This window comes from Drosophila teissieri, unplaced genomic scaffold, assembly GCF_016746235.2.
Source record: "Drosophila teissieri strain GT53w unplaced genomic scaffold, Prin_Dtei_1.1 Segkk121_quiver_pilon_scaf, whole genome shotgun sequence".
Lineage (NCBI taxonomy): Eukaryota > Metazoa > Arthropoda > Insecta > Diptera > Drosophilidae > Drosophila > Drosophila teissieri.
In genome coordinates this window covers 117,705-131,161 of record NW_025224988.1, presented here as the reverse complement: position 1 = coordinate 131,161, position 13,457 = coordinate 117,705, and the positions used below count along the sequence as shown (strand labels likewise).

The window sequence follows — 13,457 nt, the reverse complement described above, 5'->3', positions numbered from 1 at the left end:
TCCGTCCGTATGAACGTCGAGATCTCAGGAACTATAGAAGCTAGAAAGTTGAGAGTAAGCATACAGCCTCCAGAGACCTAGACGCAGCGCAAGTTTGTCGATTCATGTTGCCACGCCCACTCTAACGCCCACAAACCGTGTTGCCACGCCTACCCTAACGCCCACAAACCGGCCAAAACTGCCACGCCCACACTTTTGAATAATGTTTTAATATTTTTTCATTTTTGTATTAGTCTTGTAAATTTTTATCGATTTGCCAAAAAACTTTTTGCCACGCCCACTCTAACGCCCAAAAACCGTCAAAAACTGTCAGTGATGAAGACTCTCCTTCGCACTTCCACTAGCTGAGTAACGGGTATCAGATAGTCGGGGAACTCGACTATAGCGTTCTCTCTTGTTTTATAGTTATTTTTTTTACTTTTTTTTGTATATAAGCTCGACAAGCCCTTCCTACAGCCGTATGCTCGGTGCTACGCAATGGAGTTCAGAGTTCTTTCTGCCTGTCGGAATTCTTCCCTAGTGGGCCGTGAATTGGGCGGGATCGAGCCCTTGCGGCAGCACTCAAGGAAACGTCGAACATATGCCAGAACTCTAAGTGCCCTGTCCAGTCCGGAACAACTTTCGAGTAAATCGATAGACGGGGCCTTGGAAAAATGCACTTTGACCGCGCGCTGCTCTAGCTCTGGGACTGGATGAGTGTCGCTTTGCGCTGGCCATAGCTTTCGTGGCCCTTGCAGCCACTCTGGTCCGTGCCACCAGAGATGGTTACCGGCCAATTCATGTAGGGATACGCCTCGACTGGCTAGATCGGCGGAGTTTTGTTTCAGATCGAACGTGTGCCCAACAGTCGACTAGTGTCGGCTGCGTGATCTTGGCAACTCTGTTGGCCACAAACGTGGTCCAGTTGCAAGCAGGCTTTCGTAACCAGACTAGAACAATCGTGGAGTCTGTACAGCAGAGGATATTTGAACTGGCGGTTGGTATATGCGGAAGGATTGCTTTCACCATTTCGGTTCACAGCACGGCACCACAGAGCTCTAGCCGGGAAGATTTACTGTTTTCAACGAAACCACTCGTGTGGCTGTAAGCAGACGAGTCAAGACCCTTTACCCCATCTCGACGCGGATGTAGATAGCCGCTGCTTAAGCATTCTGAGACGCGTCATAGAATCCGTGATGCTCTATGGTTACCTCAGGCTGATACCAGACCCATCTTGGAACGCGGATCTGGTTATCATCCCAGCCAAGATCCTGCAACCAAATCTCCTGCATGAACATTTTTGAACGGATGATGAACGGAGCAAGCCACCCGGCAGGATCGTACAACCAAGCGATTTGAGACAAAACTTCTCGCTTTGTATAGGAGGGCCAAAGCATTAAATACAACGCGAAGCTTTTTAGTGGTTACCACGTACCTCCCGCTTGCGTCTTTTTTCGTAGTTTGAATAAAGATCCTTTCACAATAGGTATCAGACACCTTTACCATCTTGACTGGTAGATCCTCCACCTCCCAGAACTTGCTGAGAAGCATGTCGAGAAAATCAGGGTCGCCTATCTGGTGCACCTGAGTTTCGTGAAGGATGCGATCCGTTTCGAATTACCATTGGAAATCGGTCCCGTTAGCACCCACCCGAATAGTTTCTTGACCCAGGAGCAAGACGCAAATATTTTGTCGGATACCATCAATCATGATGGTCCATTATGGACGGTAAAATGTCATCCCCGATCAATATATCAATTTGAGAGCTCTCAAAAAAGGTCCTTCAAAGTATTCCGGAGGATCGGATAGGAGGGCAGTTTGCCTGCTAGTTCCGGAAGGACGTACGCCGCGGTGTCTACTTGTAGACCCGGCTTATTCGGAGAGCGGATCCCAAAATAACACAGCTTCGAGGACTTCGCGGAGAGAGAATGATTTAGCCCGGAGGCTTAGGTCTGGGTGTTACGAAATGTCAACTTAATTAAACAGGCGTTCGGAAATGATCCCGAGTCGATTAAAGCTCGTTCTCGGTAGTTAATCCCCAAATGACACACGTCAATGATTGCCGTACTCAGTAGAACGGCTAAAGTGCCGGAAGCGTCATAGGTTTGCACCGCTGAAGTTCTTGCCGATGCATTTCTGCTAGAGGGTCTCGAAGGACGAGATTGCTGTGTAGGGGTCGGGGAGGTTGAGGAAATCCCATTTGGTCGCAAGTTTGTATCTATTTGTGAGAATCTAGATTCCGACTCGAGTCCTGCTGAAGGAATATTTCCAACTGCAGCGGGATTTCCCCTCAAGGAATGATTTTCTGTTTCATGAGGCTGTAACTTGCTGTAACGCTTCCATATTGTCGTCGCCTGTATTACAATTCACTATTCATTCCTGACTTAAATCGTTTTGAGACCTACCCAGGGCACTGGCTGGCCAACTATTTGCTTTCGCACATGCAACTGCTCCATCGGTTTTTTTTTCAAGATAATAATGCTTAGTTGGTGACTCGCAAGCAACTGAAACCCCTGTAAACATTGTCTGGCAGCGCACTATTGCTACTATATTATAATTTCCTGTGCTACCTGCAATTGCTAACTAATATACACAAACATGTACTGCTGCTGACTAATACCGATCCAACTAATATATTCTGGCTACAAAAGTTAGCAATCAAGCACATAATTTATAAGCACCTAATGAGAATAATGTAATAAGGTAGATCCCTTACTTAAAAGTATGGTCTAATCCATTATTACCCTAAGAGCACAGCGCTTGTTATCCTGCGTGGCAGGATATAAAAATCTTCTCTGATATCCACGACCAATCACAGGAATCAGCGTTATATATCTGTTCTTTTTTTTGGGACGGCATATCAAACTTACACTCCCGGAACAATACCTTTATTTAAAGTAAGTTAATCCAATTATGTAAACTGATGTCGCTATAAACTCATTTTTGACTAAGGTCAATTTGCTTATAATAGTGAACACAAAAGAAAATGTTCTAACCATATTTTAGTCTCCAGTGGTAAACGAAAATTCCCCACAGTTTGATGTTGATGACTATTCTGAACTCTGACGAGGCAGCCAAGGTTAGGTCTCCAAATTGGGCGCCATAATTATTTCTGTAGCATATTACGATCTACTAATACTGAGCTGGTGGAATATTAACGTGTTAGCGGAGCACGCGATGTCCTCGGCATTTCGGATATCTAGTCGGCTTGGGGGTGGATCAGCAAAAGAAAGAACCGCCACGTTAAAATGCTCGTATGCTATTGAAAAATAATTAAAATTCGCGTACTATTTTTATGGACTAAAAGGGAACGAAAAGAAAAGGCTAGAATAAGAATAAAAAAGCTAAAGAGAGAGAAAATAAGGGATACACTTGCAACATCACTTCTTCTATCATGCCGGTCTGCGTAATGCCCACCCTTTCATGATCCTTATGGTCCTACAAATTACACTTAGGATCCCTTGAAGTGACTACCTTCTACCCATTCCATGACACTTCGTGACATCACTTCTTCTATCACGCCAGTCTGCATAATGCCCACCCATCCATGATCCTTATGGTCCTACAAATTACACTTAGGATCCCTAGAAGTGACTACCTTCTACTCATTCCATTACACTTTGATATCCATGACCCCCGAATAAGGAGAAATTTATATAAAATTCATTTTGATAACCTTTTATTAACATAGTAATTTAGAACCTATCAACTTCATATTCATCTTAGTAATACAAGTATATATTTCTGACATAATTCACCTAAATTCCTATTTCATTTCATGTTATATCTCTAGTATTACCATTAGTTATAGAAAAATGTATATAACGAAATTAGTTATATATATAAGTATTGTACTCATTGGCAAATAGAAAAAATGTTGCTGGAAATGAACTAGGTTAATCGTATATAAATCGTATATATATAAATCAGTGTAATTCAATAATTAATAGTTATGATATATTAATAGTAATAATAATAATGACATATTTAATAATAAGAATGAAACATGGGAAGGTATATTGTTGTATTACGTTAATCAAAATTCTTCGTTTTCATGTATGAAAGATCTTTGGCTGCGGCGATCGGCTGGGAAAAAATGTTCTTGTTTTTTGGTTACAAAGTTAGATCGTCGTCGGTGTTTTTCTTTTCATACTTTTTATACCCGTTACTCGTAGAGTAAAAGGGTATACTAGATTCGTTGAAAAGTATGTAACAGGCAGAAGGAAGCGTTTCCGACCATATAAAGTAAATATATTCTTGATCAGGATCAATAGCCGAGTCGATCTGGCCATGTCCGTCTGTCCGTCCGTATGAACGTCGAGATCTCAGAAACTACAAAAGCTACAAAGTTGAGATTCAGAATGCAGACTCCAGAGACATAGAAGCAGCGCAAGTTTGTCGATTTATGTTGCCACGCCCACTCTAACGCCCACAAACCGCCTAAAACTGCCACGCCCACACTTTTGAAAAATGTTTCGATATTTTTTCATTTTTGTGTTAGTCTCCTTAATTTCTATCGGTTTGCCAAAAAAATATTTGCCACGCCCACCCTAACGCCCACAAACCGCCAAAAGCTGCCACGCCCACACTTTTGAAAAATGTTTTGATATTTTTTCATTTTTTCGTAGAGTAAAAGGGTATACTAGATTCGTTGAAAAGTATGTAACAGGCAGAAGGAAGCGTTTCCGACCATATAAAGTATATATATTCTTGAACAGGATCAATAGCCGAGTCGATCTGGCCATGTCCGTCTGTCCGTCCGTCTGTCCGTCTGTCTGTCCGTCTGTCTGTCCGTCCGTATGAACGTCGAGATCTCAGGAACTATAGAAGCTAGAAAGTTGAGAGTAAGCATACAGCCTCCAGAGACCTAGACGCAGCGCAAGTTTGTCGATTCATGTTGCCACGCCCACTCTAACGCCCACAAACCGTGTTGCCACGCCTACCCTAACGCCCACAAACCGGCCAAAACTGCCACGCCCACACTTTTGAATAATGTTTTAATATTTTTTCATTTTTGTATTAGTCTTGTAAATTTTTATCGATTTGCCAAAAAACTTTTTGCCACGCCCACTCTAACGCCCAAAAACCGTCAAAAACTGTCAGTGATGAAGACTCTCCTTCGCACTTCCACTAGCTGAGTAACGGGTATCAGATAGTCGGGGAACTCGACTATAGCGTTCTCTCTTGTTTTATAGTTATTTTTTTTACTTTTTTTTGTATATAAGCTCGACAAGCCCTTCCTACAGCCGTATGCTCGGTGCTACGCAATGGAGTTCAGAGTTCTTTCTGCCTGTCGGAATTCTTCCCTAGTGGGCCGTGAATTGGGCGGGATCGAGCCCTTGCGGCAGCACTCAAGGAAACGTCGAACATATGCCAGAACTCTAAGTGCCCTGTCCAGTCCGGAACAACTTTCGAGTAAATCGATAGACGGGGCCTTGGAAAAATGCACTTTGACCGCGCGCTGCTCTAGCTCTGGGACTGGATGAGTGTCGCTTTGCGCTGGCCATAGCTTTCGTGGCCCTTGCAGCCACTCTGGTCCGTGCCACCAGAGATGGTTACCGGCCAATTCATGTAGGGATACGCCTCGACTGGCTAGATCGGCGGAGTTTTGTTTCAGATCGAACGTGTGCCCAACAGTCGACTAGTGTCGGCTGCGTGATCTTGGCAACTCTGTTGGCCACAAACGTGGTCCAGTTGCAAGCAGGCTTTCGTAACCAGACTAGAACAATCGTGGAGTCTGTACAGCAGAGGATATTTGAACTGGCGGTTGGTATATGCGGAAGGATTGCTTTCACCATTTCGGTTCACAGCACGGCACCACAGAGCTCTAGCCGGGAAGATTTACTGTTTTCAACGAAACCACTCGTGTGGCTGTAAGCAGACGAGTCAAGACCCTTTACCCCATCTCGACGCGGATGTAGATAGCCGCTGCTTAAGCATTCTGAGACGCGTCATAGAATCCGTGATGCTCTATGGTTACCTCAGGCTGATACCAGACCCATCTTGGAACGCGGATCTGGTTATCATCCCAGCCAAGATCCTGCAACCAAATCTCCTGCATGAACATTTTTGAACGGATGATGAACGGAGCAAGCCACCCGGCAGGATCGTACAACCAAGCGATTTGAGACAAAACTTCTCGCTTTGTATAGGAGGGCCAAAGCATTAAATACAACGCGAAGCTTTTTAGTGGTTACCACGTACCTCCCGCTTGCGTCTTTTTTCGTAGTTTGAATAAAGATCCTTTCACAATAGGTATCAGACACCTTTACCATCTTGACTGGTAGATCCTCCACCTCCCAGAACTTGCTGAGAAGCATGTCGAGAAAATCAGGGTCGCCTATCTGGTGCACCTGAGTTTCGTGAAGGATGCGATCCGTTTCGAATTACCATTGGAAATCGGTCCCGTTAGCACCCACCCGAATAGTTTCTTGACCCAGGAGCAAGACGCAAATATTTTGTCGGATACCATCAATCATGATGGTCCATTATGGACGGTAAAATGTCATCCCCGATCAATATATCAATTTGAGAGCTCTCAAAAAAGGTCCTTCAAAGTATTCCGGAGGATCGGATAGGAGGGCAGTTTGCCTGCTAGTTCCGGAAGGACGTACGCCGCGGTGTCTACTTGTAGACCCGGCTTATTCGGAGAGCGGATCCCAAAATAACACAGCTTCGAGGACTTCGCGGAGAGAGAATGATTTAGCCCGGAGGCTTAGGTCTGGGTGTTACGAAATGTCAACTTAATTAAACAGGCGTTCGGAAATGATCCCGAGTCGATTAAAGCTCGTTCTCGGTAGTTAATCCCCAAATGACACACGTCAATGATTGCCGTACTCAGTAGAACGGCTAAAGTGCCGGAAGCGTCATAGGTTTGCACCGCTGAAGTTCTTGCCGATGCATTTCTGCTAGAGGGTCTCGAAGGACGAGATTGCTGTGTAGGGGTCGGGGAGGTTGAGGAAATCCCATTTGGGGGCTGCAATGGAGCAACGTATGGTGCCTCCCCTTACATGTAAAACAACAGTGTGTGCTCGTGCAGTCACATAGCTGATGGTCGGTTTCCTGAGTCGGTTAGCCTCAGTCGGTTTCGTATCCTCGATGGCCTCCATTGTCCGATATCTTTCGCTCAGCAAGGTGTTCATTTCTTCTCAAGCCGGGATTTCGGATTTCCCATAAGGAGAGGGTCAGCTTTGGCAGTTTGCTCGCGCAGAGGAAAACCAACAGACAATCCCAGTTGTCAGTGGATACGTGAGAATGAGCTAGCACAGATAAACACCCCTGAATCGTGGAGTGCAGCATAACCATATTCTTGGGATATCGAACTCGAGTTGAAAAGAAGGTTGAGTTTGCTCTTGACTAAAACTCGATTGTTTTGAAACCGATCTTGAAGCGCTTCCCATGCCGAAGCAAACACCACATGACACGATGGCTTTTGTCTCGCCGCTTGTTTTCGTGAGGATATAAAACATCTTCTCGACCGGTGTCAGCCGGGGGTTGTTAATATAAACTGCCGTGAATAGGTACCGGAAAATGAGCCATCGGAGGTAGTCGCCATAGAAGACTTCCGGTTCGCAAGAAAGCAAACGGCAACCGGAAAAATATGGATATGGATATGGAAAAATGGACTTCGTTTCATTAACGTAGTGCTTAACGTAATGGTAAAAAGAAATATAATAATAATAAATAATATTCTACGAGTATTAAAAGTTCACGTTTTGAGACTTTCAACGTTGCTCTTTCTATAAATTTAAATAATACATATAAACTCAAATTATAATACTTTTATATACAAACTGAGGTTACAATATTAATTATTAAGTTTTGTTGATTCATAATATATCTTGCTTGTAGTATTTGAATTTCAAACAGACAAACTGACAGTTTGACCAGTGCTTGAGAGATTGACTGACAGGTGGTTTTGGGTGGTTTTCCAGCCTGCTCGCGTATCTCGGTTTGAGGATTGCCTTGTATACCAGGAGTTTTGTGTTTTGCCTTAGCTTTGACCGTCTTCCGATATGTCAGAGTACTTGGGTGTGGGTACATTAGGTATGGTGTCTCCTTTTGGTGAGACAGGAGGGCATTCTTCTCTGCGCAGTGCAAAAATGGATGACTTTTCCGCTTTCACTGCGATGTTTCAGAGTTGCTGCCAGGGGTCTATTGCATTCAGTTACCATTGAACGATGGCAGATGCTTCTTCGGGTTCAGAAGCGGTGGCAAGGAATGCGGTGTCGTCAGTGAATGTGGCAATAGTTAGGTTCCTCAAGGGAATGGTGGGAAGGTCTGCGGTATAGAGGCTATAAGGGATGGGTTCAAGGACGCTGCATTGTGGTACTCCGGCTCTAATGAGTCTAGGCGTGCTTACTGAGCTTTCGAATTTCACATGGAATACTCTTCCCTCCGTGTAGCATTTGAGAAGGGTTAAGTGGGAATTGGGAAGACGGGATTTGATCTTGTATAGACTTTCAGGGTACTACACCTTGTCAAGCACCTGTTTAACATCCAGCGAAACGGCACAGCAGTATTTTTTTCTCGAATGCTTCCAGTTACGCTTAACGATTCATTGCAGAGGATACGAGGCTGTTGGTTTCAGGTTTTCCCGGCTTCAGGAGAACATTTGCCTCTGCGCGTTTCCACTGTTTAGGGAAATACCTAATTCGGAAGCAATTGTTGGCTAACATCTGTGAGCACTGTAGAGGCGACATTTTTAATGCTTGCGCGCCGATGCGTCAGGTGATTCGCTGATCTTAAGAGGTGCGATCTGTTAACCAACCTCCTCAGTTACAACTGGTTGTTGCGGCGATCCAGGAACACTCGGACTGTCGATTGCGGCGAACCTATGGAAGGAGTCCTGTCATAGTTTGCAGAGCCTTTCCCTAAGCTCTTTGGTGGCACGATTTAGTTCTGTTTTGTCCCTGGGGTTGCTTGTGGACAGCCAAGTTCTCCTAAGACGACTTTTTTCAGCAACGAGGGCCGCAGCTTCTGAAAAACAGAAATGGAGGTCTCTCTTAGGAGTTCTCGGCGTCGACGAGGGCGGCGAATTCCTTTGCAGCGTTATGCATCTAAGACTTTCGATGGCATTGTGTATGTCGCTGTGTGTGGTGGGAGGGGGTCAGGGTTCAGGCAGGAAAGCATCCAGAAGGTAAACTTGAAGGCGTCTGTTTGTAAGTTTCCTTTGAGGGGTTTTTCGGAATACCGGGATGTTGCGGCGATCCAGGAACACTCGGACTGTCGATTGCGGCGAACCTATGGAAGGAGTCCTGTCATAGTTTGCAGAGCCTTTCCCTAAGCTCTTTGGTGGCACGATTTAGTTCTGTTTTGTCCCTGGGGTTGCTTGTGGACAGCCAAGTTCTCCTAAGACGACTTTTTTCAGCAACGAGGGCCGCAGCTTCTGAAAAACAGAAATGGAGGTCTCTCTTAGGAGTTCTCGGCGTCGACGAGGGCGGCGAATTCCTTTGCAGCGTTATGCATCTAAGACTTTCGATGGCATTGTGTATGTCGCTGTGTGTGGTGGGAGGGGGTCAGGGTTCAGGCAGGAAAGCATCCAGAAGGTAAACTTGAAGGCGTCTGTTTGTAAGTTTCCTTTGAGGGGTTTTTCGGAATACCGGGATGTTGAGAAACAGGTCGACTGCACAGTGATCGGAGAGGAAGTCTGTGTTGGTGGAGCAATAAGTCTTGGCTTTACAAATACCTTTCGAGTCGGTAAAATCCAGCAGTTGCTTTAGGGGTAATGCAGGTTTATCATCGGTGTCGAATCCCCATCACATTTTAAACAAGAGAGAACGCTATAGTCGAGTTCCCCACCTATCTGATACCCGTTACTCAGCTAGTGGAAGTGCGAAGGAGAGTTTTTAACGCTGACAGTTTTTGGCGGCTTGTGGGCGTTAGAGTGGGCGTGGCAAAATGTTTTTTGGCAAATCGATAGAAATTTACAAGACTAATACAAAAATGAAAAATATCAAAACCTTTTTCAAAAGTGTGGACGTGGCAATTTTAGGCGGTTTGTGGGCGTTAGAGTGGGCGTGGCAACATGAATCTTGCGCTGCGTCTATGTCCCTGGAGTCCCCATGCTCAATCTGAACTTTCTAGCTTTAATGGTTCCTGAGATCTCGACGTTCATACGGACAGACAGACGGACATGGCCATACTTTTCACATACTTTTCAAAAAATCTACTCCACGAGTAACGGGTATAAAAAGCCCAACTAAACTAAACAAAAGTGAACATCGGCAATTTAAAATGCAAGATAAATACAAAAATACAATGCGGCATTAGCATAGTTCATTTTCAGTCCCTCTACCTACAATACTCTTTTGAATCTAGTAAATCTTTTAACTCTACGTTTATCGGGTATAAAAATTCCCTCATTTGCTAGGAATTTTTTTTAACTGAACAGCGTTAAAACTCCAACGAAAGTTGATCGCTGCATGATGGAATTTATGGTGGTTTGATAATGGTTTTCATTTTAAAATCAATAAATGTATTCTTTATCAGGATTAAACAATTCAAATTCTTCTGTTATGCCCTTACGTTTATTCGGATAGATAGAAGGGTGGACTAGACGGACATGGCCAGATCGAATCGGCTAGTTATCCTGATGAAGAATATATATACTTTACGTAAACGCTTCCTTCTACTTTTTACTAGTGAATACAGTATACTCTTTTATTCTACGAGCATTGGGTATAGACCAAAGTTAATGAGATTTCTAACATATTTTTACATTTGCTATTCTAAAATCTAGCAATTTACTTTGTATTTAGCTTTCTCATGTATAAAATGATTTGTTGAGGTGAAGTTATACTTGAACATTTTTTAAAAATACGTTTAATAATAAAGGAGGAGCTGTAAAATGTAATAGCAGCTTTAAACATTTTGTCATCTCCAATTAATTTTTTTAAATTTTTTAAACGGGGGTAAACACTTTCTCAGTACACTTCCTCCTCCATTGAAAAGTCAGAGGTTTCACCGGCGTAAAGAGAACTGAAATAAAGAAATTTAATAAAGTAATTATAGTTACATTAAGTTTTACTTACTTCACTGCTCGACTTGTAAAAAAAACAATTCGTTTTAATTTCTTATTATAAAAGAAATAATTAAATGACCACAAGCAGCCTGGTTCCCCAAAAGGATCGCAACTTAGATCTGGATTATAACTGTATATGTCACATTCTGATAGGATCACTTCGTCATCAACGGCAGACCATAATGGTTGACGTATAACTTGATACTGATCTCCAGCTAATGCCGATAAATTCGCATGGATTGAGTTCATAACCCACTGCAATGATGGCTCTTTGCTAAATTCATGAGACTTTAAAAAGTTTTAGTATAAACAAAAAGAATTAGACTTTTAATAGATTTTTACCTTTGCTTCAGAAAAATCGTAGTCTGGTTCAAAAGACGCATTTAAAGTAGCAATTAAATAAAACAAAGTTTTTCTGGAAATTGTATCACAAAGAGTAATGCCTTCATCTCCAGATTGACTGTTGTTTCGCCGAAAGTTGGGCGAAAAGTCAGTCAAAGTTTGTGGAGGTGATAACGCCTGAAGGTCATGCCCATGAGAATCTGCTGTAAATCGTTTATACAATACTTTCTCAGCTGCAACCATTTTGCTATAATAAAGACCATTTAAAATACAGTTTTATATAACTAAATAAACATACCATGAATAACTTTCTATCCGTCCAAAAATCGTGATGCCACTTGTTTGTATAGAAAGAGCGTTGTTGATAGCTTCAAAACGTGAACTTTCAAGTAACTTCATGATTTATGAATTAAATTTAAATGATACATATAAACTCAAGTTATCGATATTGTTACAACACTAATCTTTATACAGAATAATGTTTACACAGCCTTGTGTCTTATTAAGTTTTGTTGATTCATAATATATCTTGCTTGTAGTATTTGAATTTCAAACAGACAAACTAGCATTCGGTCCGATTTAGCTAGTCTGAGCATTGTTCTTGGGTTTACTCTCCAACTGGCTTATCCTTAACAAAATAAGTGTATTTTCGCCTTCCGATCCTTAAACATAAATAGAATTAAAAAGGTTAGTTTCACAATTAGTTCTTATATACACATTTATTTAGTAGAAGCTCTGTAAGAAATTTGTCATAAGAATCGGCAGGCCTAATCTTAACTTTTTACACATGTACACATAGCTTTTATATGTACATACATATGTAGTGAATGAGATCACGGCGTTCACACGGACGTTTCCTTTTGACTTTTGTATACAGGCATACATAGTTATCTCTGAATAGAGTACACCCTTTTTCTCTACGAGTAACGTGTATATATATATGTAAGTACATAAATATGTATCAATATGTAATGTTGCTTCGTTGAAGGACTTCGATTTGTTAGGATAATTCTATACACATATACACACAAAAATGGCCAAAATTAATAAACGGCTTGAACTCCACTGAAACACTTTAAAGATATATATTGACATAGCTATGTATGTAAATTCTCAAAATGTATATAGCAGGAGCAAAAAGAACTTTATTTATATCGTTTGTCATAAGATTCAATAGTCTCAAATGATCTATAAGGCCAAAAACCAAAGAAAACCGTTCTTGGACATTCTTTATTTGTTGTACTATGTTTATGTTTGTAGTTATACAATGTATTGAATTAAGCATATAAGTTGATCAAACTTAGATATGTACAACAATTTAATGAAAATATAAGAATTTGTAATGTTAACGTGCGTTCATTAAAGAAATTAATTTTTGCTTAATGGTGGCCACTAAACTGACACGTATCAAAACTAGTGACTCGTTTTTCGGAATTATATTAGAGCCAAATGCAAAAAGTTATACATTAACTTGCTTAAAAACTTCACGTATAAATTCTAATAAAAATGGAATCAGTTGATTATCGACACATTAGACTTACAAAAGTGGTCCGCAACATTTTGCGCCAAGGTGACGTCAAAAAGTTAAATAATATTACGGAACAGTGGTAAATGAATCACGTGTCTATCCTTTTATTTTTTCTTAATTTTTGAGTTTAGGAAAATTCTGGGAACATGGAAATAATCGGTTTCGATAAAATATCGATATATCGATACATCGAAAATGCAATTTTGTAAAATTATTTTTACTTTAACAATTTTAAAACATATAATATATAGGAAAAAATACCTCATTTAGTTAAAAGTACATTAAAATAGTTTCTCGACTATTCAGTTAAAAAAGTCCAAGATATACATTTGAAAATATTCATGCATGCTCCGGTAATCGAAAAATTGGTGCTCCGGTTTTCGAAATCGTACGAAATTTTCGATTTGTAAAACGGGCACTTTTATCTGGCCGAAATGAAAAGCAAATGGTTTTTTTTATATCATATCAGATCTTATTTACTAAGGGAAAATAGTTAACTCAGAGGTCTATTGATGTTAATTCCACATCCCCACAAAATCATTCTGCTACTTAGTTATTTTATAAAAAATATATTTCTGACCCCAC

General features: G+C 41.5%; 1 protein-coding gene across 5 annotated transcripts; it reads right to left on the bottom strand.

Annotated features, from left to right (window-relative positions):
• Nucleotides 1–10,690: 10,690 nt before the first annotated feature.
• On the bottom strand, nucleotides 10,691–12,971 carry LOC122625533 (repressor of RNA polymerase III transcription MAF1 homolog). 5 transcript variants are annotated; one of them, XM_043805625.1, is made up of 5 exons: nucleotides 12,886–12,971; nucleotides 11,643–12,006; nucleotides 11,345–11,591; nucleotides 11,013–11,290; nucleotides 10,691–10,959 (listed from the first exon to the last, which is right to left on the bottom strand). In XM_043805625.1, exons 2-5 carry the CDS (start codon nucleotides 11,741–11,743, stop codon nucleotides 10,905–10,907), a joined length of 681 nt encoding a protein of 226 aa, XP_043661560.1. In that variant the 5' UTR covers nucleotides 11,744–12,006; nucleotides 12,886–12,971; the 3' UTR covers nucleotides 10,691–10,904. The 5 variants fall into 5 exon arrangements, with proteins under 5 accessions (XP_043661560.1, XP_043661559.1, XP_043661556.1 ...); XM_043805624.1 differs by lacking the exon at nucleotides 12,886–12,971 and adding an exon at nucleotides 12,810–12,875; XM_043805621.1 differs by lacking the exon at nucleotides 12,886–12,971 and adding an exon at nucleotides 12,747–12,841.
• Between the last annotated feature and the right edge of the window lie 486 nt (nucleotides 12,972–13,457).